Source organism: Oratosquilla oratoria, chromosome 35 (assembly GCF_046742065.1).
Source record: "Oratosquilla oratoria isolate Oo_2021 chromosome 35, ASM4674206v1, whole genome shotgun sequence".
In the NCBI taxonomy this organism is placed as follows: Eukaryota; Metazoa; Arthropoda; class Malacostraca; order Stomatopoda; family Squillidae; genus Oratosquilla; species Oratosquilla oratoria.
In genome coordinates, this window is record NC_134811.1 from 35,936,344 (window position 1) to 35,962,797 (window position 26,454).

The 26,454-nt window shown below is 38.8% G+C and overlaps 1 protein-coding gene across 1 annotated transcript; it reads right to left on the reverse strand.

The window, feature by feature from the left end:
• Positions 1 to 283: 283 nt before the first annotated feature.
• LOC143018645 (uncharacterized) lies at positions 284 to 25,872 on the reverse strand. The gene is made up of 4 exons (XM_076174215.1): positions 25,438 to 25,872; positions 4,672 to 6,086; positions 3,349 to 4,488; positions 284 to 2,472 (listed from the first exon to the last, which is right to left on the reverse strand). The coding sequence occupies exons 2-4, from the start codon at positions 5,732 to 5,734 to the stop codon at positions 2,237 to 2,239; spliced, it is 2,439 nt and encodes an 812-aa protein (XP_076030330.1). The 5' UTR covers positions 5,735 to 6,086; positions 25,438 to 25,872; the 3' UTR covers positions 284 to 2,236.
• Between the last annotated feature and the right edge of the window lie 582 nt (positions 25,873 to 26,454).

Consider the following 26,454-nt stretch of genomic DNA (forward strand, 5'->3'; position numbering starts at 1 on the left):
ACATTTAATTTGCAGGTAATGATTTACTGTATTAAACACAGGTTAGGTTAGTTTAGTTTAGGTTAGACGAATTTATCATCCTTTCATTTCTTCGACATCGGCATCTATCATAACAAGCATGGCGTACCATTCGTCCAACACGACTTCATTACTCACAAAATCTGTTTTAGCACCTTTTTGTTTTTTATTTCCGCTCACAAAATTGAATATTACGTTGATACATTATAATTTACAAAATTAATAATTAATTTTCTATTGCTATATTGCACCCATGGTCGAAACTAAAAATTTACCAATACCGGTATACTGTATACTGTACTCCAGGTAGTTTTTGCAGGATGGTAATGTAGACCTAAGCTTCAGAACACTTTACCTCACAGCTAATATCCACCATACAAGTTCATTTATAACATCATAAAAATTTGCCTCAGCCAACTTATCGTAACTTCGGGAGATTTACGTTAAACGAATATTGGTCTGTCATAAAGCCCATCGTTACTCCGCATTGTCATTAACCGAGTAGGTCGTTAAACGAGGATTGGTTGTAGTCTATATTTTTTTTTAGTAAGGATACTATAAGTTTCACAGACACACACACACACTCATAATTATCATGTTTATAGTTCTTTAATAGTGACTTCAGGTAACATTAAACCTTCAATATTGCCTTACAACTTTGGAGGAAACCTCCCAACATATCTAATACAACTTCCTAAAAAAAAATTAACATAGCAAAGAAAACAGTTATGTTGGTACAATTACAATGCCATAACTATTCACATTAAGTTGTAAATTTCGACTTAACCTTTCATTAATCAAAATCACTATTTTCCAGTTACACCCCTATCACACCAGATGCTTATATGCCAATGATCTTAACATACCTAACCATTAATTCAAAACAAAACAACATACACCAAGGATCCATTACCAATCTTTAAAGTTTTATGCACACAGTTCCTCTACTAATCCAAATTGCCTAAATACAGTAAAACCTCTATAATTTGTATCCTCATAATTCAAAGTTTAATATTTGTAACATGTTATTGCAAAACACCAACTCAAAATTCAAAATATCTACACATTCTTCAAATTAGAGTTATTTCAAAATATTTTATAATTAGTGTACTGTACATGGATTCTGAAGTTTGATTTATAATATCATGCTTGGACTCAACCACTCGTTACAAGATAAGACCCTTTAGTGTGTATATAAACAAAATTAAAACTTGCTGTTAACACTGGATTGGCATCCATTCACCAGGTTCTTTTACATTAAAAATTTTCAAAAATACAAATGCACAATGCCCATATTATTTGAATGAATACATTTACACATCAACACAGACATGGAATTTTATATGGGAAAGGTTACTCAGAATTCATAACAATTTTATAATACATGTAGAAGTTTGATGATCAAATTACAGGGGTTTACTGTACCAGAAATCAACTTATACCCATTATTCTGAAATATATCAATATTCTAATCCTCAGATCAGCCAATCTTGATAATGGTCATCTGTGCACAAGATTGCACAACAGTATTGTGCAAACTCTGGTTTCTGTTACAAACTAACAGTATTGTGCAAACTCTGGTTTCTGTTACAAACTCATAAAACATTCATATGTCTTTGCACTTCATCCCTGTGGACAAGGTAATGAACAAGAAAATATAAAACTTTTTTATCCATTCATCTACTAAGAAAACACCAATTTCAAAATCAGAAAATTTAACACATTATCTAATTGTTGCCCATACATCATACTGTTCACAATATAATCTTTTAAGTAGCATGCATGGGTGTGATGGGAGTGAAAGGGATGAGGATTCTCTTTCATGCCTAATCACATTGCTAGGCAAACAGGATGAATACCTGACTTAATAAATCAACTTGTTGATCTTTCATAACAGCTCCATGTAGTGGGATGACTGAAATATAAATAGCTCTTTACCTCTTTCCACTAAAAGATTTGGCATACATTGGGCTAACACAGATAACTCATTTACTAGTTTATAATCAAACTTACACAATATTATTCTTAAATCCTAGACCTACAAAGAATTGGCACTTCCTCATAAGTTGACCTACTGTGTACAGGATATATACAATTCAGTCTGCTACTAATGCTGATTTTTTATGATTCTGAAAAGGAAATGTGTATAAAATCTATATAATTCTATTATGACTTAGGTACACAGAATCTATAATTCTGTCATTATTTTCTGCTATGTTTATAGTTTAGTTTCATGTGTGTTTGCAAGATTTCTATGAACAGCTGCATGTATACGTGAACGGAGGGGAGGCTGAGGATGAGGAGGTGATGAATTTTCTGTGTGATGAGGATGATGGTTATGGTGAAAGCTATGATGATGATGATGATAGTTATGGTTATGGTGGTAATGAATAGAATTATTAAGTTGACTGGCTGACTCTTCCAAGTCCCCTTCGTCAAAGGAGTCGACATCACCTGTAAAGAAACAAAATACAGTAATCAGTATTAAGAAATCAAATATGAAAAAACAATGCCATGGTTATAATTCTGGGCTTCACTAATGTTTCCTACTCCTTCCCTTAAACTGCATTCAACCTATACTAACAATTGTGCCACAGTTTATTTCGTGTTGGTTTGAGCGTTTTGTGAATTACAAAAACAAAGCACCCTCTCATGCAATATATTTTTGTATTCAGCTTTACTCAATTCAACACTTTTAGATTATGATTTCTAAGCAAACAAGGCTTTCCTGAGAGTAATCTTTCCACACATTACAAAGATTACTAAATAAAACTTTGATCAAGCCTGAATGAAACACCATAATAGGGTTTAAATCTATGCTTTCATTATCACACAAGATTTCTTTATATAGTGACAATGAAGGAAGTGACTTAGGATTAATGTAGTAGTTATGAGCTGGACTGGACAAAAAAGGGAAGGAATTAGAACAACTGGAGATAAAAAGGAATATAACAAAAGTATAGTCAAGTTGTCCTGGAGAATATTGAAAGGATAAGGAGGAGAATGAAGACAGTAACTGGGGAAGAGCAGTGTGGGCTTCACTGTCCATTTTGCAGGACCACCACATGCAGGTACCCATCATTTATACCTTAGTTGGAGAAGAGTGTATAGATTAAAGTGACAATTTATTCTTTGAGTGGGGTGCAGACCGTACTGCTGGGGAAGAATATGATGTAATGTTTCTCATGGTCTAAAGCATGAAGAAGTGAGAGGGATGAGCAAAATGAGTGAAAGGAGTAAGGATGTCTCTCCATTACCTCGCTACCTCACTTTGCAGGAGCACATAAGTCAGTAAGGGAAAAAAGGACAAACATAAAATCATATACCTACCATCACTTGAGTTGGTGGAGGCCATAAAATGATCACTTCTAATGGCCTTTCTGGACTTGGGTCTTCTATAGTATCTGAACTCACGTGGTAATGTGTATGACCTTGGAAGTGATATCTGACTGTCAAGATCTGAGGGTATCCTATAAGATTTGTATATGATTTTATCTCTATTGTCAACATTCTTATCTCCTCTTCTGTTTCTTCTTTTTGTTGATCTCTTTGAATGACTGGAACAGCTCATATCATCTGAAGGAAGATGGTAGTTATTGCCATACTTCCAGCGAGGATCCTGATAGTCATAGTATATTCGTGTATTGTCTAGATAGTGGGGTGCTAAGAGAATTTCAGGTGTTTTTGATCTTTGCTTCCGTGGTGCAGGAATTTGGTTGTGGGGTTGCTGAGTAGTGTTTGGTTCAGGAACAATATATGGATACTCAATCGGTTCTGGTTTGAGCCACGGTTGCTTCTTGGATCGTGGAATGGGTTGCCGAAGGGTGCCTGATTCAGAGATGTCACTTGGATGAGGACGCTTCAGTTTCCCTGCTTTAATCTCTTCTTCAATTTGTCTTAGTTCAGCAATCTGTTGCTGCTTCTTCTCCTGAAGTTTCTGCTGGATGTTGACTCTTGAGCCCACACTTCCCTCGTGATCACTTGAAACAGATCTCGGGAGTGGCCTCTTCCAGAAAGGTTGCATCTTACCAGCAGCACTGTTGTTAGGAATGCTTAGGGAAGGAATCACTGGCACAGGAGGTGGAATGAAACTTGTGGGTTTCTTCTTTTTCCTTTTGATGGCAGGGTTGAAGCGACAATTAAAGACTCCAGGAACATGTAATGTTTCAGAAGTGTGATGATTATGATACACAGTACCACCTCCACCACCACCCCCACCAACACCAGCAGTACAACCACCACCAGCAGCACCAGCACCACCTACACCACCACCTCCTGAGCTAACTCCACCTACATTATTTGAGCTGTTTCCTTTATTATTAGGGTTCCTTCCCTGAACAGCATTATTAGGTTTAGTTGAATTGCAGTTATTGGAGGCAATGGTACTATTATCGCTTGCTGATAGTTCATTCTGGTAGTATGGGAAGGGTAAACGATGAGTTTTGTCGTTACACTGGCCGAGCTGACAACCTGTAAAAAAAGTATACCATAAAACAAATACTAGTAAATCTCATTACTTTACAAAATGTGAAACCAAGTAAATATCAAAACTATTACTTACTACCTGGTAATAAGTCAATATCTTAGCAGCTCTATCAGGTATTTACTATAAACAATTTCGTGAAAATCAATAAATAAATGAATAAGCCTTACCAGTACATGATGAGTAAGTATTGAGTGACGAGGACATAGTATAACTATGTTTCAATCTCTTGACATGGAAGTGTTGATAGTACAGCACCATGAAGACAACTCCAAGGATGAAGGCCACAATGACAACTGATGTTACTGTGTACTGGTACCATGGTGTACTACGCAGTCCACCCAACCATACTGATATCAGTAAGGTATTCTCTAACAACATGGTAATGTAAAAAGCCACCATCTTCTGCCTTGCATTGATCTCTTGCAAATTAATATAACAAAAGATATAGCAAAAGGCAATGAGCATGGAAAGAAGGATTTTCTTAAATATTGGCATCTTTTCTCCATGAAACACATTTTTTGGTGAGATCAGCCACAGGAACATGGAAACCCAATGCAGAGCAATGACAAGAAATACCCAGTAACCATACAATGTGGCATAGACTGTCAAAGCTATGGATCTTGAGGTCACAGTCCCCAGTCTCCACAAGAACTGAAATATGACTCCAAGCCATGTTAACACCAGTCTGTGGACATTGTGGCGGCGAACATTTTTGTTAAAGGACGCCAGGGCCCAACAGACACTGAAGAGTGAGAGTGCTGTAGATACAATATTGAGGTCCGTAAGGTCTTGAAGAGAAGTCTTCAACCATATTAAATAGAGCTGAATGAGGAGCATAGGAGCTGCTTCACAGAAGGCATGAACAAGTCGCAGCATGCACAAGTCTCTCACTTCATGCTTGACATATCGCAAGTCTACAGGGATAAACAACTTAAAGTACCGCCACAGCACCCCCCCTTGAAATAAATGCAAGAGTATTATGAATCCCATATCACAATCCTTCTTGACTAAGTCATTACGAAGGCTTGAAAGATACCACTTGAAGGAACACACTTGACAAACTGCAAGGGACATTAGCACACATCCCAAGCCAAGGGCAAACCAAACTATCTTGCCCTCAGCATACAATGTATAGATTGTGACAACATCAAAGACAACATCACAAAAATAAAATGCAAGTGATATGATGTTGAAGAGGACGTCACATAGTGGGAGAAACTCCTGTGCCATGGTAGTCTCTGGGATGTAAAGTTTGAGGTCCTGGTCTTCTCCATCCCATGCATCACATCTTGTAAGTTTTTGATCAACACTCTTAAATCATCACATATTTTCCTTCACAAACAAGTATCAATACGGCACAGAAGATTCATGTTGGCCTTTCATGGCAACCAAATTGGCCACAGAAGAAATGGCACTTGGAGACACTACTGGTGATTATACCACAGCCATGGTTTAGCCATGGAATGAGGACAGGCTATCAGGTTATTCCGTGATCATGATGTAGAGTAATGTGGCACTTTTCTAAACATATCTAAGGCCATATCACTTTGTATGATGCCATCTTCACCAAAGCCATTGTTCCCTGAAAAAAAGAAAATATCCTTTGATATCAAATGATTTATGAACATATACGAGGTCTGTTAGAAAAGTAGACTTTTTTTTGTGCAAAAACCCAATGAATTTGAATCAAGTGCACTTGCATGAGCTGACCTTGACCCTTAGTGTACATGTGTGAATTTTTTCCTGCCTGTCAATAGTGTCAGTTGCATGAGGGAATGTGTAGTGCTCTTGGCAGTTTTTCATTGCAAGGAAAATGACAACTGGGATTTGGTTTCTGAGTCGTACCCGTACACCCAGGAATTGTCACCAGTGATTATGGTATTCATGAAGGTGAAGAGTTGGCCATGACGAGAGTGGTGGCAAAATTCATGCCGAATCTGCTGACGGTGGAGCAAAAGCAACTTTGTGTTGAAGGCTCACAGGACACGCTGGACTTCACAAACAGTGACCACGACTTCATGAATATCATAATCACTGGTGACGAGTCCTGGGTGTACAGGTACGACCTGGAAACCAAATCCCAGTCATTTTCCTTGCAATGAAAATCTGCCGAGAGCACTACACATTACCTAACGCAAATGCTGCTTGCCAGCAACTGACACTATCGACAGGCAGGAAAAAATTCACGCATGCGCACGAAGGTTCAAGGTCAGCTCATGCAAGAACACTTGATTCAAATCCATCAGGTTAAAAAAAAAAAAAAAAAAAAAAAAAAAAAAAAATCTGATACTTTTCTAACAGACCTTGTACTATTACCCTTTCTGTTAAGGACGGTGTACCGCTTCAAAAGGGTAAAAAATGAAAAATTACAAAAAATTGTGAAAATAAGCACAAAAATAGCTCGATATGTTGGCAACACCTCAGCGAAGTCTCGGAGATATTGTGCAATTTCTACTATGTTTTTGGGCAAAGAAATGTGAAATACCTCTTTTGTTTACATTATGTCACATACATGTGTTCATGATATCACAATATAATCTACGTAAGTCGCAATAATAATTTGTTTATAACATTGTGTGATGTTCTGGAGACTTCTGGCATGTTCTCCACTACTAGTGATAGCGAAAACGAGCATGGCAGTGTGTTGTACAAGTGTGTGGAGAGAAAGTAACATTTCACCACTGACGGATTATTCTCTTTTATCATGTGATCTCGTATGCTATGTAACTGCAGCCATGCCTAAACCATCCAAGAAGGTACTAAGAAGACGGGTGTTGCTGGAACTTAGAAGATGAGATATATGGCAAAGGCCAATAAAGGGCGGAGAAGTAAGCCGGCAACCACAAGCGTTGATAGAGGTGAGTCACCTCAGCCAGCTGATCTGCTACGCACACCATGTTTAAAATCCACGCCTACCACACCACAGCCTGCTGACAGTGTTGACATTGCTGTACCGTCCACAGCAAGTACTATGAGGCCTGTCCTCCAGAGAATGGACAGAAAGAGGAAACTGTTTCGACCTTCTGTATTCAGACGCAAGCGCCTGAAGCAGACTGATGAGCAACATTATGTACCTGGTACATTCTAAAAGGCCTGTACCATCATGCTTTATGACCAGAAACACTGCAGAGAATGGAGAAGAGGCCCATCACTGGTAGTTAGAAAATCCCACTTGATGACGCAATGTTTTAGAGATCCCAGCGGTGAGGTTGGCTCAACCGGTAAAGGCCTATCACAACACTGTACGCAGTTCTTTGGACTCTGGCACACACAATGAGCCAGTTCTTTTACTCTGGCTCAGCAGTTACTAAGAGTAAGCCTGGTGTAATATATTGGCACCATACATCACCATTTTATTGACACCCATATGTCTTTGGAGGTAATTCAATCCTTGTGCCAAGTTCAGCAGGTGATTTCTGAAAACAGTAATTTTTATACTAAAAAATGACAAAACCTCCTCCACAGTTCATCAATCTTTCTGAAATTTTCCATGTTTCATTAATAGTGTTTTTTCCACAAAATGACACAAATTTATCAGTATCTGATTATTCTAAATGAGGGTTCTCAATTTTTACCAGGAAAAAAAAATCACGAAATATTGCCATAAAAAAAAAAAAATCAATTTACACAAATTACAAGGTAGAATTATAACTTTGTGTCATATTTCATCCCATACTATGTAGAGTTTGTACACAAAAATGGAGCTTTTAGTTCAGTATAGTTACGGACTTTTGTTCATTTGAAAATAGGAAAATTTTCACTTTTTTATGAATATCGAAATTTGTTACAGCTACAATTGTGTATGTAAAACAGTGACATGCACAATTTGTGGTAGAAAAATCAGCCTTCTATCATTAATTTGAATGTCTCGTTATAAGTGGAAGTGCTACGCCGCCCTTAATGTGCAAAGGTGATCATGGCATAAAAGTGAAAGACACAGAAGATGCTCAAAGTATTATTACACAATAAATACTTAAAAGAAATTAAATGATGTGAAAAGGGATAAAGTATGGAGATAATCAAATGAATTTCTAATAAATCCTTAAATATTACATTTTTGTATGTGGTATTGGCTGCATAACTTTTATACATTCAATACATTTGTAATCTCAGTGGAACCTGAACACATCAGTCATGCTCCATTCTTCTATGACCGGATACTTATCTCCATCCAAAGTAAAATACTGATCACTTAGTTTCAACTATCCACCTTAAATCTCTCCTTTTCCATCATATGGCTCCACCTCTTTTGCAGGTCCTGGAGCTGCAACGTCTACGTCGTGGGACCACCCCCCAACCCCAAGAGTTGGGGGCCAATCAGCAGCAACTACCCCTGGCCATCAGCTCTACGCAGATGGCACCGATCCCCAAGGAGGAGCTACGCCTACCTGGGGGAGTACCACAATCCTTTTTTTTCCAACACACAATGTTACGTTTTTTCTGCACTGAGGGGTCATTTTCCGGCGATCACCCCTCTTCTTCTACTTTTAGCCGGAGATGTAGAGAGCAATCCTGGGCCCACCACAAAATACACATGCCCAACATGCTCTAAACCCATTACTTCGAGCAGACAGACAAAGGGCTCAGTTCAGTGCAATATGTGCAAAAACTGGGCCCACCTCACTTGTACAACACTTGCTGACACAAACCAATACACAAACACTTGGACATGTTCTACCTGCCCTCCGGTAACCCCAATCCCACCTCCCCAACCACAGCCAACACCCTTACCCACTCCCAATTTCCCTTTGCCCTTACCCCCGATTAGTACTCCCCTTCCTTTGTCCCCGATCTCTCCTTTCCCCCCCTCTGACCCAGATCCTACACCTTCCCCACTACCACCCCAACCTCAACCCCAAACGGCACCATACAACACATACAAAACACACAACATCAACATATTACAACACAACATTGACGGTATTAACACTAAAAAACATGAACTTGAACACTTTCTTAAACAACACAACATACACATTGCAATTCTACAAGAAACAAAATTAAGACACTCACACAAAACACCATCATTTCATAATTACACCACCATCAGACAAGACCGGACTGACGGCAATGGCGGTGGACTCATCACCCTGATCCACCATTCCATCTGTTTTGTGGACACAAGTGCCACAACCAAAATTCTCCTCCCTACCACAGATAACACAACAGAAACCCAATCCATTCGTATCCGCACAGGCAACAATTCAACACTAACAATAGTTAACATGTACATTCCCCCCCAATCATCCCCCACAGTTCCAAACACCTTCAGACCTCAACTCAGCCAACTAACCTCAATCCCCAACCTGATCATGGGTGGTGACTTCAACGCCAAGTCGTCTGCCTGGTTTGTCGACAACCCTGACACAGACAGAGGGCTTGATATACAGACTCAATTCGACTCATTGACTATCATGAACAACACGCATAATCATACACATATCCCATACCAAGCCCTCTACACTCCCTCCTCTCCTGATATCACCTTTTGCTCCCCCTGCCTAACCCCAACAACATCATGGAGAGTGGTCGGAGCCCTTGGTTCTGACCACCTTCCAATCATCATCACCACCAAAACAAGATGCACCCCAGCTGGCCACAGACACACTTACACCAATTACAAGAGAGCTAACTGGGAAGCCTTTAATGAAGAGACAGAACAACATTTTGAAACACTTAACAGTACACCAATCACAAACATAAACAATGCTGTGCACGCTTTTAATACAATCATACAAAACGCAGACAAGAGATACATCCCTAGAGGCAACAGAAAATCACACAACCCCAACTTCACACCAGAAATCCAAGGCCTCATCAGACAACGTGACACACTTAAACACGATACCCCCACACCTATCCCTCAAAACATAACAGACCAAATACAAACACTAAACACTGTGATTGCCAATAAAATACATGAACAAAAAACACAAAATTGGCAACACTTTATCAATACACTTGATCACAAAACAAACACCAGCAAATTGTACAAAACACTCAACAGCATCACACTATCCAACACTAACACTACACGCTCTCACGCAGCAATAATCACAACAACAGATAATCTACCCTCAAACAGACAACAAGCAAACGCACTCATACGTCATTTTGCACAGACGAGCCATCTTACATCTCACCCTGACGACCGACGCACCATTCGACGTAAGAAAGACTTTCCCACAGACTCAGACTATACACCCTTCATAGACAGTCAGACAAAACTCATAATGCATAGTCTCAAGCACTCATCTGCCTGTGGCCCTGATAACATAAGCAACATCCACCTAAAACACATTGGACCACAAGGTATACACGCACTCACAAACATTGCAAACTACAGCTATTCACACAACACTATACCCGACATCTGGAAGCATGGTAAAATAATCACCATTCCAAAACCGAACAAAGACCCAACAATCCCAACATCGCACCGCCCAATCACACTTCTCTGCACCCCCTCTAAAGTCATTGAACGCCTAATACTTAAACTTGTCACACCATATATTCCCCTTGCTGACTCACAACACGGTTTTAGGCCACTACACTCCACAAACACTCTTCTGACAAACCTCACACAAAGAATTTTAGATGGCATCAATTCAGATAGGCCCCACCACAGAACACTTCTTATAACATTGGACATTAGTAAAGCTTTTGATGCTATCCCCCGCCACAACCTAACAAATAAAATATATAACACAGACATGCACAATAACACCAAAAGATGGCTGGCCAATTATCTGGCAGGCAGGAATGCTCATGTGTCATATAATGGCCAATCATCGCACATCAGAAACATTAAGAACGGAGTACCACAGGGCTCAGTTCTATCCCCCACATTATTTAATCTATACATGCATGACTTACCCACGCCAGACACCTCAGAAATACAAATCTCTTCCTACGCAGACGACATAACAATCACATGCACACATCGTAACACAGACAAAGCTGCAGAAATAATCCAGCCTTACCTTGACACACTCAACACATGGTTCATCACAAACAGACTCAAAATAGCTCCAACCAAATCTACAGCAACACTTCTCACCAACTGGACAAAAGAACACAAATACATACCTCATCTCTACATCAACAACACTCTAATACCACACACAAACACACCGAAAATTCTTGGTGTAACATACGATACATCCATGTCTTTCAAACAACACCTCACAAACATAAAAAACAAATGCACACCTAGACTTAACGCACTTAAGTCAATCACTGGAACAACATTTGGACAAAACAAAGAAACTAATATAACAATATACAAACAATGCATACGCTCAGTGATGAATTATGCGAGTCCTGCATGGGCTCCTAATCTCAGTGAGACACACCACAACACCCTTCAAATCATACAAAACAAAGCCCTAAAAACAATTACAGGCTGCACAAATACATCACCTACAGACCATTTACACCATGAAACAAAAGTCCTCAAAGTCAAGGACCACCTCGACATGAGAGGCACACAAACACTTGCTGCAGCCACCACAAACACATCACACCCGCTACACTACATAGCAGAACACCCACACACACCAAGAAACATTAAAACTACACCCATAGACCTTTATTACACACAGATACTCTCTTCTCTTCCTCCACAACCACCAAATACCAGCCTCCGGAAACATATTCATAATCATATCACTCACCGCTCCATTAACACACTGAAAGACAACACACTGCTGCATGCCAGACCCCCTGATATCCACCCTTCTGAATCCTCTCTCCCACGTAAGGACAGAGTCCACTTGGCCAGACTGCGATGCGGTCACCACCCAGCACTTCTAAGCTACCAGAAGAGGCTGGACGACCGTGTTGTGAACAGCTGCCCAGGATGTAACACTTCACCCCATACCATACAACACATAATGGAAGACTGCATTATACACAATCATGCACGCAAACAACACAACATACACTCTATAAAGGATTTGTGGGAAAACCCAGTTTCGGCTGTGGCCTTCCTTGGGGAGACGGGACTGCTCGGACAGACAGTCTAGGGAACGACAACAACAACAACAACAACCTCTTTTGCATGATACTGTCCCTACGGATAGCAGTGCTGGTAACGCAAAAAGGATTCCTTCCTCAATCACTGCCATATAAACTTGCAACAGTATAGCATGGTTGGAGCATGAAGTGAAAACCTAACATGTTCCAACTAAAACTCTTTACTGATCCACAATAATTTCTAAAAACAATAAAGTGGATTCTTAATATCTATAAGTACTGAAATATCAGAGGGAATGTATACATTTCATATTAAATTATTATATTCTATTTAACCTTATCTTTATGGTACACCTTAAAGACCTTGTTCTGGCTAACATAAGACAATTTTACTCAGCTTAGAGCAACCCCTGGGCATGAATGGGTTAAACAATATCAAGTCACCATTTCCCCACCATGATACTCATACATTTTAAAGATTTTGTTCTGACTAATTACAAAGGATTACAAAGGCGGAGCATGCCGACAGGAGACATTATGGTCCATATCTAGGTCAGATGCGAAAAAAAATCATAATAATAAAATAATAGTTAAAAACTATAATAATGTAAATAACAAATTAAATACATAAATAAATGCATAGGTATAGTCAAATAATAAATAAACAGGTAAATAGTAAATAATAGTAAATTGACATATAACTAATAACAAATGAAAATCAAACAGACAAATGATAACAAAACAAAAACAAATAATATAAAATAAATTATAATCATTACAGCATCTTGCTTAGGTGTTTCTCTAAATGATTCTTAAAGCTTCAAACTGAACTACATTGCACTACCTGTGCAGGAAGTTTATTCCATTCATTAACTACTCGGTTGGCAAAGTTGTTTCTACCTACTTCCAAATTGAATCTAATGCCAAACTATTTTATTTTATTATTTTAGCTTAAAGGAACCTCTGGGTCTGAATAGGTTAATATAATATGATGGTGTAGTAGCTATTTTGCCAACACTAACATCTGTGACTCCAGTCTTATGTTATGCATTGCCCAAACATACAAATTCACGTGTGATGAACCTACTCTAACAAGTCCCCAACTTATGTATAAAAATCTTAGTTAGCCATGTTGTGTGTGTTTATTACTTAGTTTACTACCACAAATTGGTAGAACCAAGGGACCAATGATGGGTCTTGCAAGATAGAAGACAACAAAGCCACCCAATTTCAAAACCCACTCAGGTCAGGTCAACTTGGGTAGCTGCTTCAAACAGTGAGATGGCAAGTGGTTGCGTTTCAGTGATCAGTGCCGAAGAGGTATAATATCTAGGTAATAGAATTGTTGCCTTAGAGAAGACTGGTGAAGGCCTCAAAGAGGAGAATCGAGTTCTTCACTTGAAGACCCAAAACACAGACAACAAACCATGTTTGGAACCTGGATGGAAAAAGGTGACAAACAAATCATGGAGACAGGGTAAAAAGCCCTCACCAAACCTGCTTCGAATGAAGAAACTCATTTCAAGCTCTCGTGGGTTTACAAGAAAAAGAAACGAATAAAATGCAAAAGGAGAAGGATATGGAAGTCACTAGTTCCCTGCCCACAGGTAAAATTTGGGTTGTAGGAGATAGCCAGGTGCAATATTTAGACAGAGCTTCTGCGACAAAGATAGGAAGCATAGGACCCAGGTGTGTTTCCCTGGGGCGGGGATAGGTGATGTTTGAGACGGGATTGAAGAGTGTGAAACCCATAATTTGCTTTAGTGCTGGTGGGAATGACATAGGTAAGTAAGGGAGTGAGGAATGGTTTGTGTGGTTTTGGGATGCACTAGATAAGATTAGGAATAATGGAATGGTTGCTGCTGTATGTGGAATCCTTCTGAGGCATAAAGTTGGAGGCACGTGGCATTCCTGGGCTACTGCAATGAATTGCAAGCTGGCAAAATATTGTAAGGCCAATGGGTGGGCATTTGACGACAACTGGGGTCACTTTTATGGTAAGAATCATCCATATGCAAAGGACAGGGTGCACTTGTTGCCCAGATGGTTTTGGCTCTTTGCTCCCTTAAGCGAGAATTAGGCATCCTGCAGGGTTTTTTTCAGATAGATTATGTGGAAGTCGGGGGGGGCATTGGAATATAGTTTAGGCAATAGAAACAGCTCAGTGAGAGACTGTAAAAAATCACCAAATCAGGTGAAGGGAGGATAAACTAAAAGTTTACTATACAAATAGCAGAAGTGTAATAAATAAATAAAAAATTACTGTGAGGACAAGCATGCATAGAGATTTGATATTATAGTTATTACTGACTCCTGGATCAACATGGGTGATAGACATTTCCTTCTGGAAATCAAGATAGAAGGATATAAGTCTTTTCATAAGGACAGGGTTGGCAGGAGTAGGGGAGGTGTAGCACATTTAGTTAAAAATACAATTAACTGTATTATCAATAATTCAATTAAGGAATAGTATGAAATCTATTTGGGTGGAGATTGTAGGCAAGAATAAGAAACTTATTGGTGTCCAATATAGACCTGCTAACCTCAGCATTGAGCAGACTGATCCCCTAATTCATGATATTCCCAGGGCGTCCCAGTACAAAAATGTTGTCATCATGGGAGATTTTAATTATAGAAACATTAACTGGGAAATTTCAGTAGATCAGGAAGCACAATTTTTCTTGGATGTGGTGCAGGATAATTTCCTAAAACAAATGATTACTGATCCTATGACGGGATAGAATACTCTGGACTTCTAACTAATAACGAGCACCTAATGAGTATCATAAAAGTGGGAGATAGTCTAGGCTCTAGCGATCATTAAGAAATAAGATTTAATATTATTTGGGAACAATTAAAAAGTATGAATAATGTTCAAGTACCAGACTTCAGTAGAGCCAATTTTGACAAGATGAGAGACTATTTGAGACATGATCACTTATGGGACCAACCCAGGGGGCTGTGACAGAGTCAGATATATGGTCAATCTGGATGCCATTTGTGCGGTCAGGGGTTGGGTCACAGAGGGTATGCATACCTTGGTTCAGGTCACTTGCAGGCACTAGATCAACAGCCAGGTCAGTGATTTGGATGAAATGTATAGTAACCTAATAGATTTAATTCAAAATAAATCTATTCCCCTCAAATCAATATGGAAGAATAGTACATACATATACCAAGGCTTTTTCCCCCTTACAAGGGGGGTAGCCAAAAAGAAAAAGGCATAAAATCATTCCCACCCATTCCATCCCTGAATACACTCCACACCCCTCCACCCTCCCTCTTATCTTAGCACCTCCTGAAATGACGGGTCATCCCTGCACCTTGTCCACTGCCCTGGATCAGAAGCAGTGTCGCAAGACACAGCACATCCATAGCAAGGCCGCTTCATTAAATCGGCGACCCTCTCTCTCCGTCCCCCCATTGCATAAAAGGAGAGGATGGGGAGAAATCCCTTCGGGCTGCGTCAAATTTTGCTCACACATACTACCTCACCCCCCATCCACCCGCCCATTCCACCTCATGCAATCACAACATCATCCATATACAACCATTCTCCATTCACCCCTGTCTTCTGTCCTCTCCCGTCTTTCCTCAACAGACATTCCCCTCTTCCCCAAAGCCCCCTTCACCCCATCCATCCACCTCATCCTAGGACGTCCCCTCATGTTCACTCCCTCCACATCTGCCTTCCACACCTCTTTTACTAGTCTTTCTTTACTCATTTTTTCCATGTGTCCAAACCATCCTAATATTCTTTCATTAACGCTATCTCCCAGCTCTTTTTCCACCCCTGTTCTCCTCCTCACCTCCTCATTTCTCACTCTATCTAGCCTAGTAACCCCCATCATACTTCTCAGACACCTCATCTCAAACACATTCAAACTCCTTCTCTCTTCTTCTCTTATGTTCCATGTTTCTGCCCCATACAGTTCTGTTGGCACAATCACTCCTTCATACAGTCTCCTCTTAGCATCCATTCCCAAATGTCTATTCCTCCCAAATGGATGACAGCCAGCCTGAAACATGAGACTGGAATGAAAAGTAGACTTTACGTAAGAATAAAAAAAAAAAAAAAAAAAAAAAAAAGGGAAGCACAACTTAGATCCAACTATAACAATATGGTAAGACTGGTTAAAAAGCGAAATGTAACTATGAAATTAAGGTTGCCAGAAAAGCGAGATCCAACCCAAAGGGCTTCTTTCATCTCTACAGAACAAAAAATAAGGAAAGGATAGGCCCAATTCAAAATGACGAAAATGTCATGATAGAATCAGAGGAAAAAATGAGTGAAGCACTTAATAAATATTTTCTCTTGGTGTTTACTAAGGAGAGGTTAGATAAGGCGCCTAACTGCGATCCAATATTCAGTGGGATGAAGAAAGTAGATTACCTAATATCAGCATTAGTAAGGTAGAAGTAGTCAAGCAGATTGAAAGACTTAAAGCTACAAAATCCCTGGGTCCAGACAAAATTTTCCTGAGAGTGCTTAAAGAGTGTAAATTTGAAATCTGCAACCAATTAACAGAAAAATTTAATAAGTCGGTAGACACTAGTTTCGTGCCTATTGGGCAAACATCATTCCTGTTTTCAAAAAGGGAGATACATACATACATACACCAAGGCTTTTTCCCCCTTACAAGGGAGGTAGCCAAAAGGAAAAAGGCATAAAATCATTCCCACCCATTCCATCCCTGAATACACTCCACACCCCTCCACCATCCCTCTTATCTTAGCACCTCCTGAATGACGGGTCATCCCTGCACCCTGTCCACTGCCCTGGGTCAGAAGCAGTGTCGCAAGACACAGCACATCCATAGCAAGGCCGCTTCATTAAATCAGCGACCCCCCCTCTCCGTCCCCCCATTGCATAAAATGAGAGGACGGGGAGAAATCCCTTCGGGCTGCGTCAAATTTTGCTCACACATACTACCTCACCCCCCATCCCACCTCATGCTATCACAACATCATCCATATACAACCATTCTCCATTCACCCCTGTCTTCTGTCCTCTCCCGTCCTTCCTCAACTATAGGCCAATCAGTTGACATCAGTTATAGGTAAAATGTTTGAATCAATAATAGTAGACTCAGAGAACACATCCGAGAATCATAATTTGATTAATGACACAGCAGTGTTTCTCCAAGGGTAAGTCATGTGTGACTAATCTTTTATCCTTTTACACTATAGTATATAAGGTGTCAGATAACAATTATAGTTACAATGTTATTTACCTTGACTTTAGCAAAGCGTTTGACAAGGTACCTCACCAGAGACTACTAAATAAAATCAAAGCCTATGGTATAAGAGGAAAAGTGTTAGAATGGATCAGATCTTGGATCAGTGGCAGAAAACAGCGGGTCACCATAAATGGTGTAAAATCCAGGTGGGGAGTGCTTCTAGTGGGGTCCCCCAGGGCTCAGTTTTGGGTACCTTATTGTTCACTATGTACATAAACGACTTGGACAATGGGATTAATAGTGATGTTAGTTTAAAGACGACACTAAAATAGGATGCCTAAATAGGTCAGGAGACGATGCCATGAGTCTGCAGGATGATCTTAACAAATTGTTCACATGGTCGGTGAAATGGCAAATGAACTTCAATATCTCAAAGTGCAGTGTGTTAAACGTAGGGCTACACAACCCTGAAAACAGATATAGTTTAGATATGTTTTTATATAAAACTGAGTGTGAGGAAGACTTGGGAGTTCTAGCGAGTCCTGACCTGAAATCCAGGAAATAGTGCATTAACGCCATGAATAAAGAAAACAGAGCATTAGGTTTCATTGCTAGGACAGTTATGAAGAGAAGTGCAGAGGTAATTATCAAACTCTATCTAGCATTAGTAGACCCATCCTAGACTATGTGGTACAGTTTTGGTCTCCGTCTTGTAGAATGGACATCAATTCACTAGAACCAGTACAGAGGAGAATGACCAAAATGATATATGGGCTCAGAAATTTACCTCACAAAAAGAGGCTTAGGCACCTTAATTTACACTCTTTGGAAAGAAGGGTGATCTAATTGAGGCGTTTAAGGGGGTACGCGACACCTGGAGGTCATTTTCTAAAATATTTAGAGTAAAGAGCTGAAACTTCTCAGGTAAATAGGTATCCATATTGCCTACATTTTAGGTGAAGCAGAATGATGTATGTACACATGTACACATGTACGTATACCAGTAGCGACATTTAAAAGTGCACAGCACCATAATACGTGGACCAATTTGTTTTATATTTTGGCTATGATTAGTCAGTAGGCACACCTAGGGCCGGTCATTGAGTAATTGAACAATTTCCTTTATACTTTTGCATACAGGCATTTCAATTTTAATGGCTGGCAAAAATCGTGAAAAATACAATTTTTTTGCTCGTTTCCATTATTACTCCGAAGTATTTCATCCTATTCAAAATATTCGAACGATCGACCCTAGCAATTACTAAAAGTAATATTCCCTGTAAGTTTCATCTAAATCTAATGTATATTAGATTTTTTATGATTAAAAAAAGTAGAAAAATATCGAACGGAGATATGGCAACTTGAAATATGAATATATCTGTAACTTGCTTATAGTTTCACCAATTTGACTGATTTTTTCATGGCTTAATTCTTATTATATAATAAGTAAGTACAGTAAAAATTATCAACATATTTTAATTATAAGTACTTTAAATACTGAAAAACTAAAGTATAAGTATGTCACAGTAGTGACGACGCACAGACGACAACATCATATAATTTGCTTTTTTGCACCTTTGGCGGTTTCTTCATATAAAACCTCTCTGCTGGGGGTCTTCAGGGTATCTAAATCATTGGAAAGAGGTTTATTTTCCAGTAGTGGGCGCCTTCTCTTTCCTCATCAGATTCCCCTCGCCAATCTATGTTGGTAGGGTACCCCCTCCAGCATCATATGATGTCCCTTCTTCTTTCTTCTTCCTGTATAGCCTTGATCTTTTTCCTCTTGCTTTCTTCTTTGGATTTAATCTTCCTCTTTGAATTGTTTAGTCTAATGTTGTCCTTTACCTCTGTCACCGTCACAGAGGTGCAGGTGAGGGCGGTGGTGGAGTGAGAGGTGGTGAGATCTTTAGTCGTCTTTGACTGCTTGCCATCTTTAACTGCTGTTTTTTGTCATTGTGATGTTTTGCTCTTTTTGCTACCCATGATGACTGTACTAAAGAGTAATATGTACTAGCTAAAGTAATAGATTGCAATGAGAGCTCATGAGACATGCGTACTTCCCTTTTCAGAGCTAGCCGGTAACTAACGCTTAGTTTCGCACAAAGTTGGCGAAATATTCTCCCTCCACCTTCCTCCCTTCCCCTCCACAATCGTATTGGCTGTTGATACACTGGGCGAGTGTAAATTCAATCAAATTTCAACGTTATTCGCTGCGCCTGAAGGTCCTAAGTGGCACGCCTCCTTCTAGTGTGGGTTGCGCCTTTAAATCTGTCCCTTTAATCCTCACCCAGGACCTTTAAATTGCGCGCGGCTGGAAAATTATTTGTCGGGATTTATTTCTAAGTGGTATACGAACATTTTGAACACAGTTTTGAAAAATGCCATATCTTGACCAAATTCACCCCCCCAGGTGTTGCGTACCCCCTTAAGTGGATCAAAGGCTTTAACAAGGGTGATACAAACAAGGACTCACAGTAATGGATTTAAACTGGACAAATTTAAATTAAAAAAGAAAGTAGACAAGAATTGGTTAACAAATAGGGTGGTCAATCAATGAATGGAACAGACTTAATAACCATGTAGTGAGCACTGAAACTATCAGTAGTTTAGGAAACAGTTAAGACAACTTTATGGATGGGGATGACATGTGGTAATAGACATGGAACTGCCTTATGTAGGCCTCATGGTCTCTTGCAGTCTCCATCATTAGTAGGTGCAGGCCTGAGGGACTGATACTCAGTCTCTCAACTAAGCCCAAGATCTCTATTAACATCACTGTATTTCTTACATGTTTTCACACATGGAGAGCTGACAACTGTTGATTAATCTCATCTTTCTATGAATTTCTGCTGGTGAGATAGAAACAGTTCCACACTGATACAACGCAGACAACAGCCTAAAACTTATTTCCAGAGAGATCTGTGGGAGGTTCCAAGGACCACTGCCAGCCACTGTGGGGCTGTGGGTTTTCCCATTTAGTAAAACTCAAGGCAGCAACTGATTGACTGTATTTACCAATTCACCCATCTGTAATATATAAGAAAGGAACTCCTACTAATAGCTTCTAAGTATATCAGGTAGATGTTATATTGGGGTGGTTTTAATATATCCAGTTACTATTCTTAATGTTTTATTTTATATAGTATGTAGTGTCTTTGTTTTCTTGATTGTAGGGAACCATGCTGAGGGGGCAGTCATGTGTTTTAGACATTTGTATACTTGTACTTGTAGTGATGATTCTCAGCTGCACCCTGTCATTTAAACAACACTCATCACAGCCACCCTTTGTAAATTCTAGCACTTGAAATCTGATTGTATTGTTGTCTTCCAAATCATAACATTTAGAGAACAAATACGTCTTCAATCTCTTCTTGAAAATTTCAAACTTTTCTGCAGGCTTGACATTACCTGGTAATTCATTGCAGATTCTTGGTGCATTCTTCTCAAAAGCTCCAAATCCATTTCAAAATTACACCTTAGATTAAATGTGATCTGTGTTTCTTCATGATCAAAACCCATGCTTGCTACTGTTCTAAGAATGCTTATTTTCATTGTTAGATCCTTGATGTGTAGGCTGAAAGGTATGAGCATATCAAATGTGAGGTCTACTATTTCAGGTCACTTATCCAATGGAAGAAGTTAGCCATTCAATTTTACTGTAAAATGTTTCCTTGATTTGTGGTTGTCCAGGGTAAGCAATATGACTGATGATTTCTGAGGGGAGGCATCAATACTATTTTGTCTCAGCCAGTGTTCTAATTTGTCTAAGTATGTTTGGGTGTTCTTAGCAGCTGTTTAGGTAGTTGCTGCACTAAGGTTTTATTATTAGATCATCAACAGAGGTGCTTTGATGTTATGATTTGGAGTGAAAAGATCACCTGTGAAGAGGTTAAAGAATGCAGGTGAAAGTATTGCTCCTTGGAGGACTCCACTGTAAAATCTTTTGGTCCCTGGATGCTGTATTCTACCAGCAAAAAAATTATTACCCATTTCTTATCATTGTTATGGATATCAGTCTATGATCTTATTTAATAGGATAAGCCTAGGGTCTGCTTCAAATGTCCTATCTATGTTTACTGCCACCATATGATCTTTTTTAATAGGATGAGTCTAGGGACTGCTTCACATGCCCTATCTACATTTATTGCCACCATTATCATTCTTCCTCTCAAGTGTTTGTTGTGTTATATTTTTGAGTAACATGCTGGTAGAGTGGTCCTCTTTGAATCCATATTAATTAGAGGAGGTGTGCAGGGTGACCGTGTATACTGTTTTGTCATCCAGGATACCCCTGCAACCACCATAACACCATCTTAAAAGTGATCCAAGATGTGGATCTAAATGCAGGGCACCCTGGAGGGCCACCTTGGCTCAGCCAGTAACAGACCAAACTCAGATAAGTGAAATATGTAAATAATATATTGTAGTGGCATGGCACCCTAGCCAGTAAAAGAAACAACCTCTAACTCTTAACTATCCCTACCTATTTCTAATTAAACCAGATCTCACTCAAACACATAATCACCTAAAAACTTGTTCTGTTAAGTAGAAAGTTCTAATTTGAGAGACCTGTTGTCTATATATACTGAGAGCTCACAATCCTGGGAGGATGGACAAGAAAGATCACCCATGATGAAAGAAATAAAAATAACACAAAGGGAAGTAAGAGACCAAATAAGAAGCCTAGATGTCAGAAAGTCGCACGGACCAGATGGAATTGCAAATTGGATACTAAAAGAGTGTATAGATGAACTGACAGACAAACTAATAGACTTCTCACTCTAAGAGGGAAAGGTACCACAAGATTGGAAAGATGCAAACATAGTACCAATACATAAAGGAGGAAATAGGGATGATCCTACAAACTTCAGACCGGTGTCCCTCACAAGTACATTAGCAAAAATATGCAAAAAGGTCATCAGGAACAAATGGACCAATCACTTGGAAGATAACAAAATAATAAACCCCAAACAATTTGTTTTTAGAAGTGGAAGATCGTGCACCACAAACCTGATCTGCTTTTACTCGAGACTAATTGAGATAGTACAAGAAAGGGATGGATGGGCAGACTGCACATTCTTGGATTTGCAGAAAGCATTTGACAAGGTACCACATAAAAAATTAAGTAATATTGAAAAAAATAGGAGGAATTCAAGGCAAACTGTTGGAATGGGTGAAGGATTTCTTAACTGGGAGAAAAATGAGAGTGGTACTTAGAGACAAAAATTCGAAATGGGAATATGTAAAAAGTGGCGTCCTCCAAGGCTCTGTTTTGGCTCCTTTAATGTTTTCAAGAGAGTGAAAACAGAAGAAGATTGCAGATTGCTGCAAGATGACCTGGATAAAGTATGGGAATGGAGCCCGAGACATGAGATGAACTTCAACACCAAGAAATGTAGCATAATGGAATTTGAAAGAGGTAAAAATAGAGTTTCGGGAAAATATACGATTGGAAACAAGGAAGTCAAAAAAGTAAACTCAGAGAGGGACCTAGTGACTTGACACCTGACAAACATGTAAATAAATTATTTGGAGAGACTTTCAACTTATCAAGATCAATGAAGGTTGCCTTCGATTACATGGATGTGGAGATGGTTAAGAAAATAATTGTTACACTGATAAGACCGAAATTAAAATATGCTGTATCAATGTGGGCACCTACAAAAAAAACATAAGAAAATTAGAAAGAATCCAAAGAGCAGCAATAAAAATGGCACCCACACTACCAAATCTGACATATAAACAGAGATTGGAGAAATTACAGCTGTCAACACTAGAGCAGAGAAGGGAAAGAGGCGATTTGTTAACCATTTTCAGAATTATGAAAGGAATGGAAGTTCTCAATAGAGACGACCTAATAAAATGGGACAAAATAGAAACAATAAGACACAAAAAGAAACTAAAGAGTTACAGAAGAGACCTAAAAAAAATAGCTTCCCACGCAGAGTGATCGATGTCTGGAACAAACTGAACAGAGAAACAGCGAATGCCAGAACTATACACGATTTCAAGAATAAACTGGACTTGGAGAGATGCGAAAACGGGTCACTACAAGCATAGCTCCCATCCCATAAAATACAACTAGGTAAATACAAATAATTGAAGCATGAGGGACCCAAACTTTTCAACTGCATACCATGAAGAATCAGGGATTTGTCCAAGTGTAATACTTAAGTCTTCAAGAAAGCTTTGGACACAGATGAACCATCTATTCTGCATGTACATGCACCTCAGGCAGCTGACAGCAATAGAATACCAGCTCACCTAAGTTACTTCAAGAAGGAACCATCATAAAAAGAATATCGTAGAGGTGGACTTCCAAGTTGGCCTTGACAGTGAATATCTAAACAAAGACAAGGCAAGCGAGGCATTTATTAATTTAAGGAAGGTAACTGGACAACCTGCAGTGAAATATGGAAAATGTAGTAATTCTATGCTTTTCCACATGCAAGAGCCACAGATTTGTATACATGTTTAGGAATCTTCACATCCTTAGGACTACTATATTCTTGGTAAGTTTATTTTGATAAGCATGACCTCACCTAGTTCCTCATTTTGTGACAGATGCTTTCTAATTTTACTGTAAACACCTGCACTATTACCATTTTTACGTGATATACCAATAGAAAATTGATAATTAATTTTGTAAATTATAATACATCAATGTAATATGTGATTTTCTTGGCGGAAATTAATAACAAAAAAGTTGCGAAAACCGATTTACTAATGAACAAAATCACAGTGGAAGAATGATACGCCATGTTTGTTTGATAGATGCCAATGTCGAAGAAATGAAGGGATGATAAATTCGTCTTTTCTAACCTAACCTACATAACTTAAGCTGTATTTAGTAATGCAGTACCTGTAATTCTAAAGATCATCCAGGTTGTTGTCGTAATGGATGCTGAGGTTGAAGAAATGAAAGGATGATAAATTTCTCTATTCTAACCTAACCTAACCTACCTACCTTACCTACCCTACCTAACCTACTTACCCTAAGCTGTATTTAGTAATGCAATACCTTTAATTCTAAAGATCATCCAGGTTGTCATCACAGATGCTGATGGCCTGATTAATCAATTGGATTGCAGGGAATAGAGTTATTGCATAGCTTGAAAGAAACCCTATTGTCTTTGAAACAGCACGTATCAACGTCACTTGGAGTTGGAGAATACCCGGTGCACAACATGAGAGCCATCATCTAACTGACATTAACTGGACATGGATTGAACGTGGCCTCTTGGTGCTATGCTCGCAGCTACATTCAGTAGTATATTTGCTTTTAGCAAGGTTTTTTTGATTGATTTCCAAGAAAAATGTATATTAACATATTATAATTTACAAAATTACTAATTAATTTTCTAATGCTATATGTAGGTTTTCACTTCTATTAAAAATACCTAATTTTTTTTACCAATTTTCATTACATCTCTTTAAATCAAAATAAGGAAAGAAACTTATATTTTTATAAGGTGGAAAGTAAAAATAATCTGATCGATAAGTCACTACTGTCCTAACATTATCTTGCATTTTATTCATTTTGACTACAGCAAGTTTGTTTCATACACTGTTTCAAGTGAATTAATAACTTCCTTTGTTGATTTATATCTTGAATTTTTGTGAGTATTTACATGAAAAATGAGTAATTTCAGTGATGGAATGTAAACTCTTGACTTTTTTATGTTGAAGTAATTAAGTACAAGTATATTCATTAAATAAACACATATGAAAACACCCAAAGTATTATAATTACATTTAGGTTTATAAAGTACTTACATAGAGTTCTGCATACCACGATGTGTCCACAGATAAAGCACCTACTTCACAATTGTAAACAAACTCAATACGAACTGCTCCGACAGGAGATTTCATCGTCCAGAAAGGTATCCACATCTGCGGCTAATAGATATGTTGCACCGTCCCTACCCTCCACTCTGATGTGTGTGGAGGAGTACTTTAAACCACAAGAGAACGTTTTTTCCAGATTATTCTCATGACACAATTTTTGAATTGTAGGTTAGCAGACACAAGATTTACTTAGTTTTCAATTAAATTTTGAATGCTCCATTTCTTCCAATCTCCACATGCGTTGTTATTCTTTTCATCTCCACAATGGTTTACATATCTGAAACAGTTTACACTCATCTTGTAATGACCAATTAAAAATTTAGTTTGTTTAACATCATCCGCAAGTCGTTTTGTCAACATTACACACCTGACGCCATCTTGAAACTTGCAGCGTACAGGTCTCTTAATCGCGGAATAAAAATTTAGCGTTCGTCAGTTCATATCATATAACTTCCATCAATGGAATTATTAGTCTACAACTACTCTAAGCGTATAAATACAGCGCTCATGTTATATTTACATATGTTGTGGTGAAATAATACATTAAGCTTTGGAATTTGTGGAATTTGGCTAGTTCATGACGTCATAGGTTGCTGCAGCAGCATCCTAATAATTGACGCATATCCACATCAATTTTTTCCGACTGACAGATCAGAGGTTGTAACCATTTCCAAGGGATGATTCAGTCTTTAAGATTAGTACAAATTATTTTATTTTATCACGTACGCTGTTCTAAGCTCTATTTGACCCTAGTGAGAGTACGATACCATGGCTTTATATGTTTACAGTCTGAAATATGTGAACAGAGAGAGAACGTGTTGACAGATACCCGTAACTGTTCTCGAAGGTAACTCTTGTTAAAATCTCCAATGATTTGCAGTCATCTGTTATTAGTCGTTTTGTTCTTAACTGCTAAGATATAACATGCAACGTATAGACCCCCAG